Consider the following 14,588-nt stretch of genomic DNA (forward strand, 5'->3'; position numbering starts at 1 on the left):
ATGTTACGTAAAAAAAGAACAGTCCTCTTGTATGTCATTTGTAATATATATGAAAATTTTACTTTGACATACAAGTCGCTAATATATGAATAGCAAGGCAAATAAAAAAAAACCAAGAATCTCCAGTTCATGTAGTAAATAGTTTCTCATATAAAATATTTAAAAAGAAAAAGAAATTAATTAAAAATATAACGTTTCGACGGTTTCTCATTACAAAGTAAATCTTAAAGAATATTAAGATTTATATTAATTAATCTTGGGAAAAATGTTTTCAAAAAAAGGACCTAACTAAAAATACGGAAAATAATTTTAATGAGATATTCACAATTGTTTACACAAAGAATTTTATGGATACATGTAAGCGTAAAAATTTATAAAGTAAAAACATATCAGTACAAAAGTAACTGAATTACTAACATTGTACTTAAATAAATGCAGTCTTACTCGTTACACATTTCGCTTTTGAACTAGAATTATTTACAAATTGTAATTTTTTTTAAACATCGGATATTAATTAGTGTGGGAGTTCAATTAATTCAATGTATTAAAAACCAATATCACCAGTCATGTTTTCTAATTCACTAAACATTTGGTCAAGATGCTGAAACAAAATATATGAAAATATATGTTATTCAAAGATTTATTTTATTTTTAATATATATATAGTGATTAAATATTTTACATACATCAGATGGTTCGTTATCTTCTGTAACATCTTCTTGTTTATTATTCAATGATAAGTTTCCACTTTCATCTATATCTTCCTCATCATCTTCATAATCGTCTTCGTTATCATCATCATTGTCATCTGAATTATCTTCTTCTTCTTCATCATCATCATCGTCATCGTCATCTACATCATCATCTATATCATCATCAGATCGAATATTACATGACATTTCCATTTCTTCATAATCTTCTGGCTCTTCCTTAATTTCTGTAAGCATTATTGTTTCTGCAACCGATTCTTTTTCTGCTGAACAAGTTTCTCTTTCTGGTGGAGGTTCAGAAGCTGAAGGTATTTGAGATGACTGGCCAGTCTAAAAAAAAAATTAATTTTTAATCTTCCTCGTCTATTTTTCCAATGCAAAAGAAGCAATATACATATATTTATATGTATATATCTCACCCATGGTTGTTGTTGCTGTGCTGATTTAGCTGATGCAACCGAGGTTGGTATAGAGGAAGAAGATGATTGTAAATTTGTATTTTGTTCTTGAATGGTGTTTTGAACCTGAGATGGTGTTTTATTTTGCACTTTACTTTGTGAATTAGTAGAATTATCTTGTATTCTATTTTCTACATCAGTTTCTAATTTTGTTCCACTTTTTTCAGTATGATTAGCTTTTTGTTCTTTTTTTACTTGTGAATTACTATTTGGTTCTTCTTTAACCTTTTTAACATTAGGTTTAGGTTCTCCAGGAAGACAAGTATTACCGCGCTGTCTCCTAAACCTAACAATAATACTTCTGGTATCCCACATTAAATTATGTGCTTGTTTATAAGCAGATATAGATTCATCTACACTATTATACCTTATAAAAGCATACCTATAAAACAAATCAGAATATGTATTATAAAAAAATGTGATATTATTACAAATTTTATGAAATAAATAACTTACCGAGTATTCCTCATTTTCTGTGCATAGCCTACATCTACCCGAGCAGCTGTTGGAAATTTACTTTTTACTTCATTAACATTAACAGATTCTGGTAAATTTCCTATGTATAATGTATAAGGATCTATTTCTTCAGGCATGGGATTATCTTCATCCCTTAGAGATTTTCTTTCAACTTTCAGATGACCTACTCCAAAAGGTATCTTTTCCAACTCTTTTATAGCTTCGTCGATATCAACACTTTCTGCCATCTGTATAAAACAATATCTAGGACCACTAGGACTTTGAAAATGAATATTTTGTATACCAGGGTGAAATTCCCTAACAATATCTTTATTCAAATCAGGATCTGGAAATTTAATTATTAAACTTTGTGCTTTAACTGTCTTGTTATATTCATTTTCAACTTTCAAAGCTCTTTCTGCATCTTCTCTATTCCATGGACGACTAGGATAACTTTGGGACATAGGTTTTCTTTGTTTATTCTTCTTAACAATAACTTCTTCCTAAAACAAATAATGAGTAATTAAATAAAATAAATATATTTGTTATATTTGTTAAATATATTTGTGATCTTGTTCCTTACCAGAACAACTTTAACTTCTTGGTCTGAAGTTTCATCTCCATGTCTATTTGTCAAAATTCCTGGTGGTATAGGAGGCAAAGGATGATTAGAAAGAGGAACGGGCATGTGATTCATGATTGTATCGCCTGTAGATGGAGTGTAATTATTTCTTTGCCATTCCAAACCAAGACTATTACTCAATGTTGCACCAAAATATGCTGCTTGATCAAATTGACTCTGAGTATGTCCAAAACGAGCAAGTCTTCTATTTTTACGATGAAAATTATTTCTTTGAATATATATACTATTTTTATTGTGTGTAAATCTTTCTCTTCTCATGCAGTTACCTCTAAGAGGCATTTCTCTTTGAAATGAACTTGCAGTTATATCACGTGGGGGTAGTGGAGGTAAAGGAGATGTTTGAGGTGTTATCCATTGCCATGGTGCAGAAGGATGTGTCCATGCTTGTATTGGTGTAACTTGAGAAGGCACTGGTCCAAATACATGTGGAGGTGGTGGAACACCACTAGAAGGAGGAGGTGGCATAGGAGGTAACGGTGGTTGTCCTGGTAAAGGTTGTGTAACAGTTGAAGGAGATGAAGAGGATGAAGTATAAGCTGGATAGGAACTTTCATATCCGAAATTAATACACTCTTGCTTAACAAAAGATCTTTTTGTTTCCCCATTTTCTTCAGTTATCTGAAAAGTGAACAATTATGAATTAAAACTAGAAAAATATATAAAAATTTTGTTATCATGAAATATATAAAATCATTCATTAAATATTATCAATATTGAAAGATTGAGCCGGTTGGTTAAATATATAAAAATATTCCACAGAACCGCTATCAAACTAACCTTCTTTAAGAATATTACTTATTATAACTAGTATTATTATTATTATTACTATAAAATTATGAGAAATAGAAGAATAAATTTTTACCGAACGTTTCATACTGAAGATAGAATTGCTGACAATCTTTACAGACAAATTTCGTTCCCTAAATTATAATGTAAATACATTGTACGACAAACGAGAACCATTTGTGTCAACCTAGTGGTTATTAAAATGCAGGGATACCAACCCCTATTTCAAACATTTTTATGTTAAACGAACAGAATGATTAACATGTAATTATTATAGAAATAATCTGTTTCTGCTTTTTCTATATACACATAATTTTTTAAACATATATTGAATAAAATTTTATTTTCACTTATAAATTACTTTATATTTTTAGAACGTAACTTAGATTAAATATCTCATATACGATTTATTTTACATACAATACTTTATTTGAAAGGACGTCAAAATGATAATAACTAATTATATATTTATCGAAATGTTAGAAAAAATTATCAGAAAAAAACAAATGTATAAGTGAAAAAAAAGAAGAGAGTAGAAGATGAAACAAATGCAATCAGTGTCGTTATATCAGATAAAATGATGCATTACATTAAAAAAAATTCCTGCAACACTAAAATAATATTAGCTCAACATCAAAAAGAAAAAAAGTTAAAAAAAAATTAGATATAGAATCGTGTTTCTCAATTGTTTCTTTTTCTTTTTTTCTTATATTATTGTAATATAGTTAGAACTGATGATCGTTTCATTCCTCGCCTAATTATCTTGCTTAAAATTTTGTTGCGGCGATCTCCCGGTGTGCGCCGACTCAATTTCACATTTCTATCTTAGGGAAAGGAAATTTCGTGTAAAAATTTTGCCGACAGATGCCCTTGCAGTTAGTTCACTGAACGAGCATATTGTCCGTGTAGTTTGTGTGACATGGCTACGAGTAATACAGAAGAAATTGAGGTATTTTTTTTCTAACATTTGTCCAATATTAGGTAAATTGTAAAAATAACACGATAGCTTTTTCAAGTGTATCTATGATTCAAACATTAGAAAAAAAATGAAACATTTTTTTTAAAGCAGCGTGGTCACTTCAATGTGCCTCTTACCCCTCCCATCTACTCCCAAGCATAGTGAAAACTGTCTAACGAGCTTAAAAAGAAAAAATATTGTATTACTGATATTAAAATAATTTTCAATATTATTTCAATTCATTTGATTCGTATGCAATATGAAATTCAATCATTAATATTTAATATATGTATGAAATGAATGAAATTGATGTGAGGTAACTGAGACTAGGATTAAAAAGTCTGTGTGTGAAATTAATTTGCAGGAAGTTGAGAGGAAGGAGCAAGAAGTAGTAAACTTTGATGAATTCCCGCCAGAGGTTTTAATTAAACATCCACTTCAACATACGTGGACCCTTTGGTATTATGAACCAGACAGAAATAAAACATGGGAAGAGAGTCAAAGGAAAATTACAAGCTTTGATACGGCTGAAGATTTTTGGAGGTAAAGATCCTTCAAAATTGGATGATACTTGATTGTTCATTATTCTTATAGCTTTTTTTTTATTAATAATACTTTTATTTCAATGACAGTTTATATAATCATATAAAGGCAGCATCAGAATTAAGACAAGGTTGTGACTATAGTATGTTCAAAGAAGGAATCAGACCTATGTGGGAAGATGATGCGAATAAATGTGGTGGAAGATGGCTTATAAATTTAGAAAAAAAGCAAAGAAATACAGATTTAGATCATTTTTGGTTAGAAATTCTTTTATGTATGATTGGTGAAGCATTTAACGAATATTCTGATGATATTTGTGGGGCTGTTGTAAATATAAGGACAAAAGGAGATAAACTTGGTGTATGGACTGCAAATGCCAATAGTGAAGAGAGCGTTATGGAAATTGGGTATATAACATATATTTCTATGAAAAAATTTATTTACACATTTTATTTACACGTAAACTAATTATTTCATTGTTTTTTCTACAGACGCAAATTAAGAGAAAGATTAAAAATTGCATCAAAAGTTACTATAGGCTACCAAATACATAAAGATGTTATGGTCAAAGTAGGAAGTCAAACAAAGAATGCCTATATTGTTTAAATCCTATTAATATTATGTTACTATCACTATTCATTAAAATTTTTTCAAATAATATCACATATACATTATTAATATGGATATTACCCAAAATTTAGATTACAAAACCAAATAAATTAAACAAAAATTTAAAAATCTTCAAAATCTAAATTTTTATGGTAACTACATATTTTCTTAGTAAAATCACTGAACAACAGTTAATATGTATAAAATTTATATCATTATAATATATAATTTAAAAATAGATTATAAAACGTATACAGGTTGCTGTATTTTTTTAAAAATACAGCATAGATGAATTACAATTACTATTATAATTTTTGATTGAGCAATTTTTCTGTGTTATTTATACTATAAGAATAAAAACTGCTGTGATCTTTTTTGAAAAAAACCTATACATTAGGTTGTTATTTCTAAATGGTGAATCAGTAACAAAATACAGCAACCTATTTCACTTTAAGGTAGCATAATAATATTTAATAATGTTTTCATAATTATTTGGAAAATGATTATGTCTAAGTTTTTCTTACAAATATATAAAAACATAAGTTACTTTTTATGCATGTTATTTTTTTATTTTCAATTTCCCTTAAATTAATTATTCAATTCTAATTTTCTAATACTAGTTTTTCAACAAGTTCCTTCAGATCTCTACGTCTTGCTTTCTCTAGAGCATTTATTAAATTTATTTTCCAATTATTGTTACTATATTGGGTCATATATAATTTCAAAGCCTAAAAATGATTTATGTTACTTTTATGTAAATTGTTTTATGTAAAATAAATCCATATTATAATTACATCTTACTTGATAGCTCTGCTCTTTTAGCTCAAAAGGATATTTTTTTTCAATAATATCAATTTGGCATTCAGGTACACCTAAATTTCTAACAGTATCTCTCCAAGAACGACCAATTCTTTCACTTAAGTGCGATACTTAGAAAATATTTTTCATTTTAATTTTATGGATTAATAATAATTAATAATAATGTATGTATTCAATAATGAATAAATTGCTCTTACAAATTTGTTTTATAGTTTCTTGTGTACAAACATTCCTTTTTTGATCCTCGTATTGTAATGTAAATTCATCTTCAAGCTTATTAGATGTTTGTAATGAACTATTTTTAGTTGTGTTTGATATTTCACATTTGTCCTTATTTGTATTTTCTATTATTAAATAATTATTTATCATAATTAAAAGTATATTGTCAAAATAAAAGTTCAAAAAATGAAAAAAAAAAAAATTGACTCACCATTTGTTTCTTGATACATATTACAAGACAAAAAAGATGGTATACTTTTAACATAAATATTATAATCCTTTATTTTGCTTTGCAAAGACTCATTTGAAAAATAACTTGAAATATGTAAAAGTGGTGTCACATTATAACAGCTTAAAATATCACGTTTTTCTAATATTTTCACTAATGTCATTAAATCTTTAATCTGACTTAATTTGCGATTTGAATCTATATATTGCATATAATATTCCTTAAGTGTATTCAATGTATTTCTATTAATGTGATGATGTGCAGCTGATAAGAATTCTTCTCTTAAACATATATACATTTGTTCCATTTTTATTATACTAACAAAAGGATTCCCCTTTCACAATTAATACTTTATGTATGTTATTTGCTTTGTCTGTGTTTTCAAATATAATTTAAAAGCATTTATACATTCTTATATATATTTTTAATATAATATTAATATTATTCTAATCCCTTTAATTTTTAATTATCTTAACAAATTTTATTTTATTTTTATAAATTATATATATATAATATTAATATTATGGAGTATAACAAAGTAATCATAAACGTTAGTTCTTACAAAGTTGGTAGACAGTATAATTATTAGTTTCCAATTTAATTTAAGATTTAATATTCGAATTCTTTTTAAACAAATTTTAAACATTTAAGGATACTAATGACTGATATAACAAAATAATTGATACCTAATTACACTTTTTTTGGTTAAACACTAGTCAATCACTAATAATAACGGAAAACAATAAATGCCATATTTTTAAGGATTCTTTACATGAAAAAGTTTAACCTATGATATATGTATATCTAACGTTTAATATTTAAATTAATGAAATTTTTGTTATATCTTCGTAATATTAAAATGATTATAATTTATAAATAAATAAAATTAATTTATAGCTATTTGAGTTTAAAATTAATGCATATATATATATATATACACACCATACTTGATGTATACATATGTATGTAACATTCATAAAAACGTGTACTAACCTTAATATATCTGTAACGCACATGGATATGTTCTTGTGAAAGATTTATGTTATAAAAATTGCTAAATATGAATGAAACACAGAAAGTGCAATATTTAATTGTTGATACAAGTGCTTTTATCCGGAATGCACCTTTGCAGGTGAAGTTTTTCTTATATAAATGTAATGTTAATAAAATTTACCTATTTTTTTAGTAGTGTTTGTAACATTTATTGCAGATTAGATTATGTATCTATGGGAAATTTAAAAAAAATTTCACGAAATTCCGTGAAAAATACGTAAAATAGATACAGTATTTCTTTATAATATTTACGTAAAACAATTGTCTATCGAAGTTTTAGTTCTTTAATTATATTCTCAAAAATATGAAATATTTAATATTGCTGTCGTATAATTTTGTAATATTGTATAACTGTTAGTAATGTAATAACAAAATATATGAATTCTAGGATATTGGTGTAAATATAATAACAGAGCAAGATGTAGTAAATGAAGTTACAAGTAAAAGACAATTGAGAAGACTTGTTGTTTTACCATATGACTTAAAAATACAAAATGCATATCCTGAAAATATTAAATTTGGTAAAAAGATTTGATTTTATTCAAATAATACTTTAATACATGAGTTTAATGTTTATTAATTTTTACTTAATATTTACAGTAACAGAATTTGCTAAAAAAACTGGTGATTACAGTAGTTTATCAGCTACCGATATAAAAGTAATTGCATTAACATATCAGCTAGAAAAAGAAAAAATAGGAATTAATCATTTAAGAACTGAACCAAAAGTAACACAGACTGTAGATTCCAATGCTAAAAAAGCTGAAGATCTTCATACACCTTTAGCTGGTTTTTATATGCCAAAGAAAAAAGTAAATGTTTCTTCATTTAAAATAATATAGTAATTTATTAAATATTTATTATGTTAATTAAATTTTTTTAATGCTTAGGAAGATATTGATGAAGAAAATATAAAAGAATGTGATAATGAAGAATCAAAACAAGAAAAATATTCAGAAAATAATCATAACAAAGAAATAGCAATAAATTTGAGAAATCATGTAACAAATGTGGATCTTGAAGAAACAGAAGAAGAAGAAGAAGAAGAAGAAGAAGAAGAAGAAAAAGAAGAAGAATCTGAATCATATTATAGGGAATCTTACAGTGTTACTGGATCTGATTATGAAACAACAGAGTTTGAAATAAATCAGAATAGAACAGAAGATTTGTCTACCAAATTTTCAAGATTAACTTATGAATCAACAAATTTTATAGTTCAAGATAAAGATGATATTGAACATAATGTTGATGACATTCTGATTCCAATCAAAGAAAACAATGATAACACAGATAAATGTAATGAGTATAAAAGTAATAGAAATGATGATAATAATGATAATTATGAGTATGAAGATGAAGATGATGATGGTGATGATGATGATAGTGGTTGGATAACATCTGGTAAGATTCTTCAATATTTCATATGACTATACATATAAATAAAAAATCTCTTTTTATTTTAGGAAATGTTAGTCGTATAAAGAAAAAACTTGATTCAGATTTCCTTGAACAAAAATCTGTAACTGTTGCATGTTTAACAATGGACTTTGCTATGCAAAATGTTTTAAAACAAATGGGATTAAATGTGGTTGCATTAGATGGAAGAATTATTAAACAAATGCGGACATACATTTTTAGATGTCATGCGTGTTATAAAACCACTAGTATTATGACAAAAGTTTTTTGTCCTAATTGTGGTAATAAGACATTAAAAAAGGTTGCAGTTACATTAAATGAAGAAGGAAAACAAGAAATTCATATCAATTTCCGGAGGCCACTTTCAAAAAAAGGAAAAAGAGTATGGCTTCATATTTTTTCGTTTTTATTAGTATATATGTATTTACACAATATATTAGTATTCTACACAAAAATTTTAAAAATTTCTAGTTTTCTTTACCACTTCCAAAAGGTGGAAAACATGCAAACAATCCAATTCTTTGTGAAGATCATCCATTACCTGATCAAAGACCATCAAGACTAGCACGTACTAAAAATAATCCTTTAGAAGATGATCGTATAGCTGAATATTCTCCATTTGTTATGCGCGATGTACATTCTAAATCAGCTGTGTTGGGCATAAGAACAAAAGGTCCTGCTAAATATTGGATGCAAAGAAATCCAAATGAAGTTAGGAAAAGGAAATAATTATTATATCCTTATTTTCGTATTTATATTTAGACAATAAATAAATAAATAAATAATTGTCCACCTGTATTTTTATTTTCACATTATACCACTATTTTAACTAAATGAATAAGTTATAAACATAAAGTTATTTAAAAAATTATATCAGTTTATTATTAAACAATATACAAAAGAATTGCCCCGGGTGAGGATCGAACTCACGACCTTAAGATTATGAGACTTACGCGCTGCCTACTGCGCTACCGAGGCTAATGTATTTTTTGTATTTTTATACAATAATATTCGGGAAGATTTAATTAATAATTAAAAGTACATGTATTATGTACAGAGTTGCCAGATCAAAGGAACAAGATAAAAATTATCCTCGCTGTCACTTTACTCTCTGGCAAATTCTTCTATGCGAAGAATACGTGATGTATAATCTGATGTATATATACTGTCAGATTATACTGAATCATAATTTTTACCACAAAAAAGCATTTACACTAACTCTTATGTATTTTTTAATGCAGAATTCAAATATGCAAATTGTTTTTCTCACCTTCAGGTTTTAAGAAAATTTTCAACTTTGAACATCTTTTTTACATTTTAACTGTAAAAGTTGGTTAAATTTTATAGAAAATATATTTGACTATATTTGAGTTCAACATAAAAAATACTATAAAAATCATATATTAAACTTTTTGTAATAAAAAGGAAGTAAAATATTATAAACCAATGATAGGCAGACACAGTTTTTCTAGTAGGGGAATTAGAGGAAGGAGTAGGGTAGTAAGTAGAGGAAGGAGTGATATTACCTTGTCTCTACGATCTCTCTGGCCATATGTTCATGAAAAGTTTTAGAGTATCAATGCTAGCGTGTAAAATATTTATTTATTTAACATTGTAAAAGGAATATTTATATCTGAAAGGAAATAACATCATTAATTTATTATTAAAAAATGCTTAGTCCAGAAACATGGAATTTTAAATCACCTCAGTATCATTTTTCTACCGAAAAAAGAGATTACAGGAAAAGTGATATACCAGACGTAGTTAAATCACATTATTTTAACCATTCTGTACGTAAAAAATGAATTGTAATCAATTATAACTTCATAAAAGTAAGCTTTAAGAAATCTTTACATAATTCGCAAATACTGTTGGCTTTTTGCCAGGTATCTTTGGTACTTCCTGATACAACTAGAGTTCCGGACGAACTGCGAACTTGTCTTTTGGAAGATAGCGATTATTATCGTATTGATGGGCTAAATGTATTTGAATTAATAAATAAAGAATTTATCGAAGCATTCGTCAAGAAAGGTAATTAATTAAATAATTTTTATTAATGTTTGCCAGTGCTTATTTAATTAATCCTTATTTTTGTACAAAAATTTTATTGCAAATACAATTGAAATAATAAAATATTATTTTTATAAATATTTTCAGGAGAGTTGACACTTTTAACAATAGAAAATAAAATAGATATAGACAATTCAGTTGCTATTACGCCAGCTGGACATTTAATATTATCTTTATTAACAGAGGATTATCAAAAGCTTGGTTTAGAAGGCAAAGCTTCTTTCTTTGACCGTAAAGTTCATACACGTTATGGTAAGTTCTAAGGAGAAAACTAATAAATTTCAAAATGCCAAGAAAGCATCAGGTATATAAGCTGGTGGATCTAGCATTACATTCTATTGGAGAATTTGTAACTATTTTTGGTAGATCCTTGACAAAATATATTTGCGTAATTTCTAAAACTAATCCAGAATATGGACATGCTAAGTTACATTCAATGTTAGAATTTATGAAACATTTACTAAGCTACAATATACCTAGACATCTATATGATAAAATGTCTAGAACAGTATTAACTGCAATTGTTAATTTGGTCAAAGAAACTAGGGGTACATATAATGATTATGCTTTAACTACAACCTTTTTATCAGAGATAACAGTTGCTCTTCATTTAACAGAAGTAGCTGTAGATACACACTTAAGAATGATTGAATTTTCTGCTTGGCCTAAAATTATGCGTCATATTCTTTACAATAAATTACCTGACATGATTGGTCTTGAAGTTTTGGATTTAGGCTCAGGATCAGCTGGTTGGAGAACATCTGATATTGAAAAAGTTATTATTAGTGGCATAACTGCTATGCCAAATTTAGTATGTTTTGTTTTATGTTTTGATTGCACAGATAATATTATAGCAGCTTTAACACAGAACTGTAAAAAACTTCAGAAGTTAGATGTAACTGCATCTAAATCTGTAACAGAACGCAGTATTGGTCCCTTGCTGTCGTGTAAATATTTAAAAGAAATTAAGTTATGTAAAACTTCTGTGACTGTATCTGGTTATGCAACTCTCTTTCTAGAACACTTAAATATAGAAGATATTGGTAGATGTGATGAATTTGGATATGTTTTAGAACATATTCATGAGAAAGATATTAACTCAATAAGTTCTTTTTACATAAAAAAATTTGAATGCAGAAATTTGAACGCAGAACATTTATATCTTCTGATTGATATGTGTCCATATATTACAAGTCTTTGTATATTACGCGATGAAAGAATTATGGATCTCATAATTTTAGCTGCTCTTAATTATTTAAAAGAATTAAAACTTCTGTCTTGTGATTTTTATACCCATGGAATAAAAACGCTACTAGAAATAAAAGGTTGTACAATTACAAGTCTACATTTGGAACATGTAGATGGAATTGACTTGAATGCACTTATATCTATAAGTCAATATTGCCCAAATATAAACAACCTAGTTTTCTATAACTGTGAATTGTTAGAACAAGGACCAATTTATCCAAGAAAATTTGCAGTTTCTCCATTCCAGAATTTAGAAAGAATCAAATGTGTAACAGAATGTACGAACATGCATCTAGAATTTTTACTCTCATATTGTAAAAACATTAAATTTATTCAACTGGGTTCATCAACTGGTATTGGAGATGAAACAATAAGAAGAATATTTTCACAAAACCCAATGCAAAAATTAGAAGAGCTTAAAATATTATATAGTCATGATTTATCAATGAAAACTATACAATTATTAATGCATTCTTGTGATAATTTATATCGTTTATCAGAATTAGAAAATTGGCAAGGAATATCTCTTGCAGAATTAAATATGTTTAGAGAAGAGTTAAAAAATACTAACATTAACTTGGATACAAGTCCAAGCTTATCTTTTGCATAATAAAATATTAACTAGATGTTTATAAATGATTTAAGAAAAAAAAAATATATATATATATACTATTATTTATAATGTGTAGAATGTTTAAAAATATAAAGTCACAAAAAAATAAAAGTACCTATATATTTTTGTAGTTTTTATTCAAATACAAATAATTAACAGTTTTAAAATTTTAAAAGTTTATTGATGATGTTTTAAAGTTATTAATATGTTTTTTTTTGTCGGTAACATAAATCAAAAGTTATAACTATTGATTTAAAGTCTGAAAGTTTTACACCTGGCAAAAAAAATTATAAACACGTTCAAACGTCATTAAAGGAGCGCCTTAATAAGCGATTCAATATAATTGTGTCATGGAATCCACCAGGTAGGTTTTTTGTTATCTTATAATTTTATTATATTTTTATTAAATTTATTAAATTTATTCTTATATTTTCTTATATTAATTTATATAAATTTATTAAATTTTTTCTTATATATTCTTATATTCTTATATTATTTATTAAATTTATTCTTATATTTTCAGACGATAATCTATGCCCTTCATCTGTAGCAGCATGGTTTCATAAGTATAACTATAATGTATCTCTGTGTCAACAAACATTTTCACAAAGAATTGAATGTTCTTTACCCATACCGATAATTTCTGATGAATCTGATAAAGATAAATTTTTTGAATGGCTTGGAGTTCTTAGTATCTGTGGTAACTTGTATGTATAACAAATAATGTATGTATAACAATTTTAAATAAATTTTGTAATAATAAGTTAATCTTTTTAGGAATAATAATACAAAGAATGATTATGTGAACACATATAAATGTCCATCGCCATTTATAAACGTTGGCCAAGTACGGTATTTACAATGGACTGGTTTCTTTACAAGAAAACAAATTAAAAGTTTATACACTGTTGTGAAAGAATATGTATCAATGATACATACTTTACCGTGGGCAGCTTTACATGTTCAAGGATTCTCAGATAGCCCTGTTAGTTGGGATTTAAAAGAACATACATTTTATACAGATGGTGATAATAGCTATACTATTGTATTTAGACCAGGTGCTCATTCTATTATACGTAAAAGTTTAAGTTCAAATAATAAATCAAGGATTTTTCAATAATTGTTGTAATTTTATTATAATCGATAAATATTAATTCTTTTATACTAAGAAGTAAAATATATTTGATAATTTATACATTATTATGATATAGAATAATACTTAAGAATAAGACACATACAATATTGTAGTACATCAATATTTTAATATTTAAGTTTTTAATACTTGAAGTAAAAGAATGTGTGTGCAAATAAAGAATACAATTTTATAAACTATCTTGATATAAAATAGATTTTTATAAATTATTAACTCTGGCCGTGGGGTTTTAAAATTTTTTTATCTTTTTTTGCTGCCTATTAATTTTTTATTACTAATCCTATGCAACAGAAACATATGTATAGTACTATATTATTACTAAGACTATATTTTTCATTTGTAGCATTATAATATTGCACATACCAAAATTACATAATGAAAAAATAATCACATTATTAATTATATTAGTTATTGTAAAATTACAAGACTAGAAGTCAGTCTGAACTAAATACTTTTTTTATAAATTAATTTATAAAAAAATAAAATATACTACATTATGAGATCAAAATAATTTACCACATACATAATTTTTTAAAATTTCTTAAGATTCTTCTGTGACTAAATATATATATGTAATAAATAAATAAATATATATATAATAAACT

The 14,588-nt window shown here is 26.3% G+C and overlaps 5 protein-coding genes, 1 non-coding gene and 1 pseudogene across 8 annotated transcripts; 4 read left to right on the forward strand and 3 right to left on the reverse strand.

Moving 5' to 3' along the window:
* Positions 1-303: 303 nt before the first annotated feature.
* Positions 304-3,265, reverse strand: LOC122538891. Its single transcript, XM_043673380.1, has 6 exons — positions 3,130-3,265; positions 2,208-2,885; positions 1,625-2,127; positions 1,130-1,550; positions 687-1,040; positions 304-601 (listed from the first exon to the last, which is right to left on the reverse strand). The coding sequence occupies exons 1-6, from the start codon at positions 3,139-3,141 to the stop codon at positions 545-547; spliced, it is 2,025 nt and encodes a 674-aa protein (XP_043529315.1). The 5' UTR covers positions 3,142-3,265; the 3' UTR covers positions 304-544.
* A 582-nt stretch (positions 3,266-3,847) lies between these two features.
* LOC122538893 (eukaryotic translation initiation factor 4E-1A) lies at positions 3,848-5,212 on the forward strand. The gene is made up of 4 exons (XM_043673382.1): positions 3,848-4,002; positions 4,376-4,554; positions 4,644-4,961; positions 5,046-5,212. The coding sequence occupies exons 1-4, from the start codon at positions 3,973-3,975 to the stop codon at positions 5,158-5,160; spliced, it is 642 nt and encodes a 213-aa protein (XP_043529317.1). The 5' UTR covers positions 3,848-3,972; the 3' UTR covers positions 5,161-5,212.
* A 494-nt stretch (positions 5,213-5,706) lies between these two features.
* LOC122538892 (fas-associated death domain protein) lies at positions 5,707-6,892 on the reverse strand. The gene is made up of 4 exons (XM_043673381.1): positions 6,413-6,892; positions 6,180-6,326; positions 5,965-6,092; positions 5,707-5,891 (listed from the first exon to the last, which is right to left on the reverse strand). The coding sequence occupies exons 1-4, from the start codon at positions 6,735-6,737 to the stop codon at positions 5,766-5,768; spliced, it is 726 nt and encodes a 241-aa protein (XP_043529316.1). The 5' UTR covers positions 6,738-6,892; the 3' UTR covers positions 5,707-5,765.
* A 496-nt stretch (positions 6,893-7,388) lies between these two features.
* LOC122538900 (RNA-binding protein NOB1) lies at positions 7,389-9,688 on the forward strand. 3 transcript variants are annotated; one of them, XM_043673396.1, is made up of 7 exons: positions 7,389-7,562; positions 7,872-8,004; positions 8,084-8,295; positions 8,374-8,515; positions 8,549-8,884; positions 8,947-9,281; positions 9,371-9,688. In XM_043673396.1, exons 1-7 carry the CDS (start codon positions 7,491-7,493, stop codon positions 9,626-9,628), a joined length of 1,488 nt encoding a protein of 495 aa, XP_043529331.1. In that variant the 5' UTR covers positions 7,389-7,490; the 3' UTR covers positions 9,629-9,688. The 3 variants fall into 3 exon arrangements, with proteins under 3 accessions (XP_043529331.1, XP_043529332.1, XP_043529329.1); XM_043673397.1 differs by having other exon boundaries at positions 8,374-8,510; positions 8,550-8,884; XM_043673394.1 differs by having other exon boundaries at positions 8,374-8,884.
* Positions 9,689-9,804: 116 nt separating this feature from the next.
* On the reverse strand, positions 9,805-9,877 carry Trnam-cau. Its single transcript has one exon. It is a non-coding gene; the product is annotated as a tRNA-Met (tRNA).
* Positions 9,878-10,403: 526 nt separating this feature from the next.
* On the forward strand, positions 10,404-13,979 carry LOC122538883 (ribonuclease P protein subunit p40-like). The gene is made up of 6 exons (XM_043673371.1): positions 10,404-10,689; positions 10,786-10,930; positions 11,057-11,221; positions 13,069-13,194; positions 13,354-13,537; positions 13,608-13,979. Exons 1-6 carry the CDS (start codon positions 10,570-10,572, stop codon positions 13,948-13,950), a joined length of 1,083 nt encoding a protein of 360 aa, XP_043529306.1. The 5' UTR covers positions 10,404-10,569; the 3' UTR covers positions 13,951-13,979.
* Positions 11,217-12,025, forward strand: LOC122538887 (annotated as a pseudogene).
* Positions 13,980-14,588: the final 609 nt, after the last annotated feature.

The sequence above is a fragment of the Frieseomelitta varia genome, unplaced genomic scaffold, assembly GCF_011392965.1.
Source record: "Frieseomelitta varia isolate USP_RPSP 00005682 unplaced genomic scaffold, Fvar_1.2 scaffold_182, whole genome shotgun sequence".
In the NCBI taxonomy this organism is placed as follows: Eukaryota; Metazoa; Arthropoda; class Insecta; order Hymenoptera; family Apidae; genus Frieseomelitta; species Frieseomelitta varia.

Bases quoted from the DNA above. Each gene is read 5' to 3' on its own strand.
- LOC122538892 (XM_043673381.1), bottom strand. From the start codon at position 6,737: ATGGAACAAATGTATATATGTTTAAGAGAAGAATTCTTATCAGCTGCA. The intron at 6,093-6,179 runs GTAAGAGCAATT...ATATTTTCTAAG, and splicing joins AGAAACTATAAAACAAATTT to TATCGCACTTAAGTGAAAGA. The intron at 5,892-5,964 runs GTAAGATGTAAT...AATCATTTTTAG, and splicing joins TAAAAGAGCAGAGCTATCAA to GCTTTGAAATTATATATGAC.
- LOC122538891 (XM_043673380.1), bottom strand. The intron at 1,551-1,624 runs GTAAGTTATTTA...TTTGTTTTATAG, and splicing joins CAGAAAATGAGGAATACTCG to GTATGCTTTTATAAGGTATA. The intron at 602-686 runs GTATGTAAAATA...ATTTTGTTTCAG, and splicing joins AAGATAACGAACCATCTGAT to CATCTTGACCAAATGTTTAG.
- LOC122538883 (XM_043673371.1), top strand. From the start codon at position 10,570: ATGCTTAGTCCAGAAACATGGAATTTTAAATCACCTCAGTATCATTTT. The intron at 13,195-13,353 runs GTAGGTTTTTTG...TTATATTTTCAG, and splicing joins TGTGTCATGGAATCCACCAG to ACGATAATCTATGCCCTTCA. The intron at 13,538-13,607 runs GTATGTATAACA...TAATCTTTTTAG, and splicing joins CTTAGTATCTGTGGTAACTT to GAATAATAATACAAAGAATG.
- LOC122538900 (XM_043673394.1), top strand. From the start codon at position 7,491: ATGAATGAAACACAGAAAGTGCAATATTTAATTGTTGATACAAGTGCT. The intron at 8,005-8,083 runs GTAAAAAGATTT...TAATATTTACAG, and splicing joins TCCTGAAAATATTAAATTTG to TAACAGAATTTGCTAAAAAA. The intron at 9,282-9,370 runs GTATGGCTTCAT...AAAAATTTCTAG, and splicing joins TTTCAAAAAAAGGAAAAAGA to TTTTCTTTACCACTTCCAAA.
- LOC122538893 (XM_043673382.1), top strand. From the start codon at position 3,973: ATGGCTACGAGTAATACAGAAGAAATTGAG. The intron at 4,003-4,375 runs GTATTTTTTTTC...ATTAATTTGCAG, and splicing joins GTAATACAGAAGAAATTGAG to GAAGTTGAGAGGAAGGAGCA. The intron at 4,962-5,045 runs GTATATAACATA...TTTTTTCTACAG, and splicing joins GAGAGCGTTATGGAAATTGG to ACGCAAATTAAGAGAAAGAT.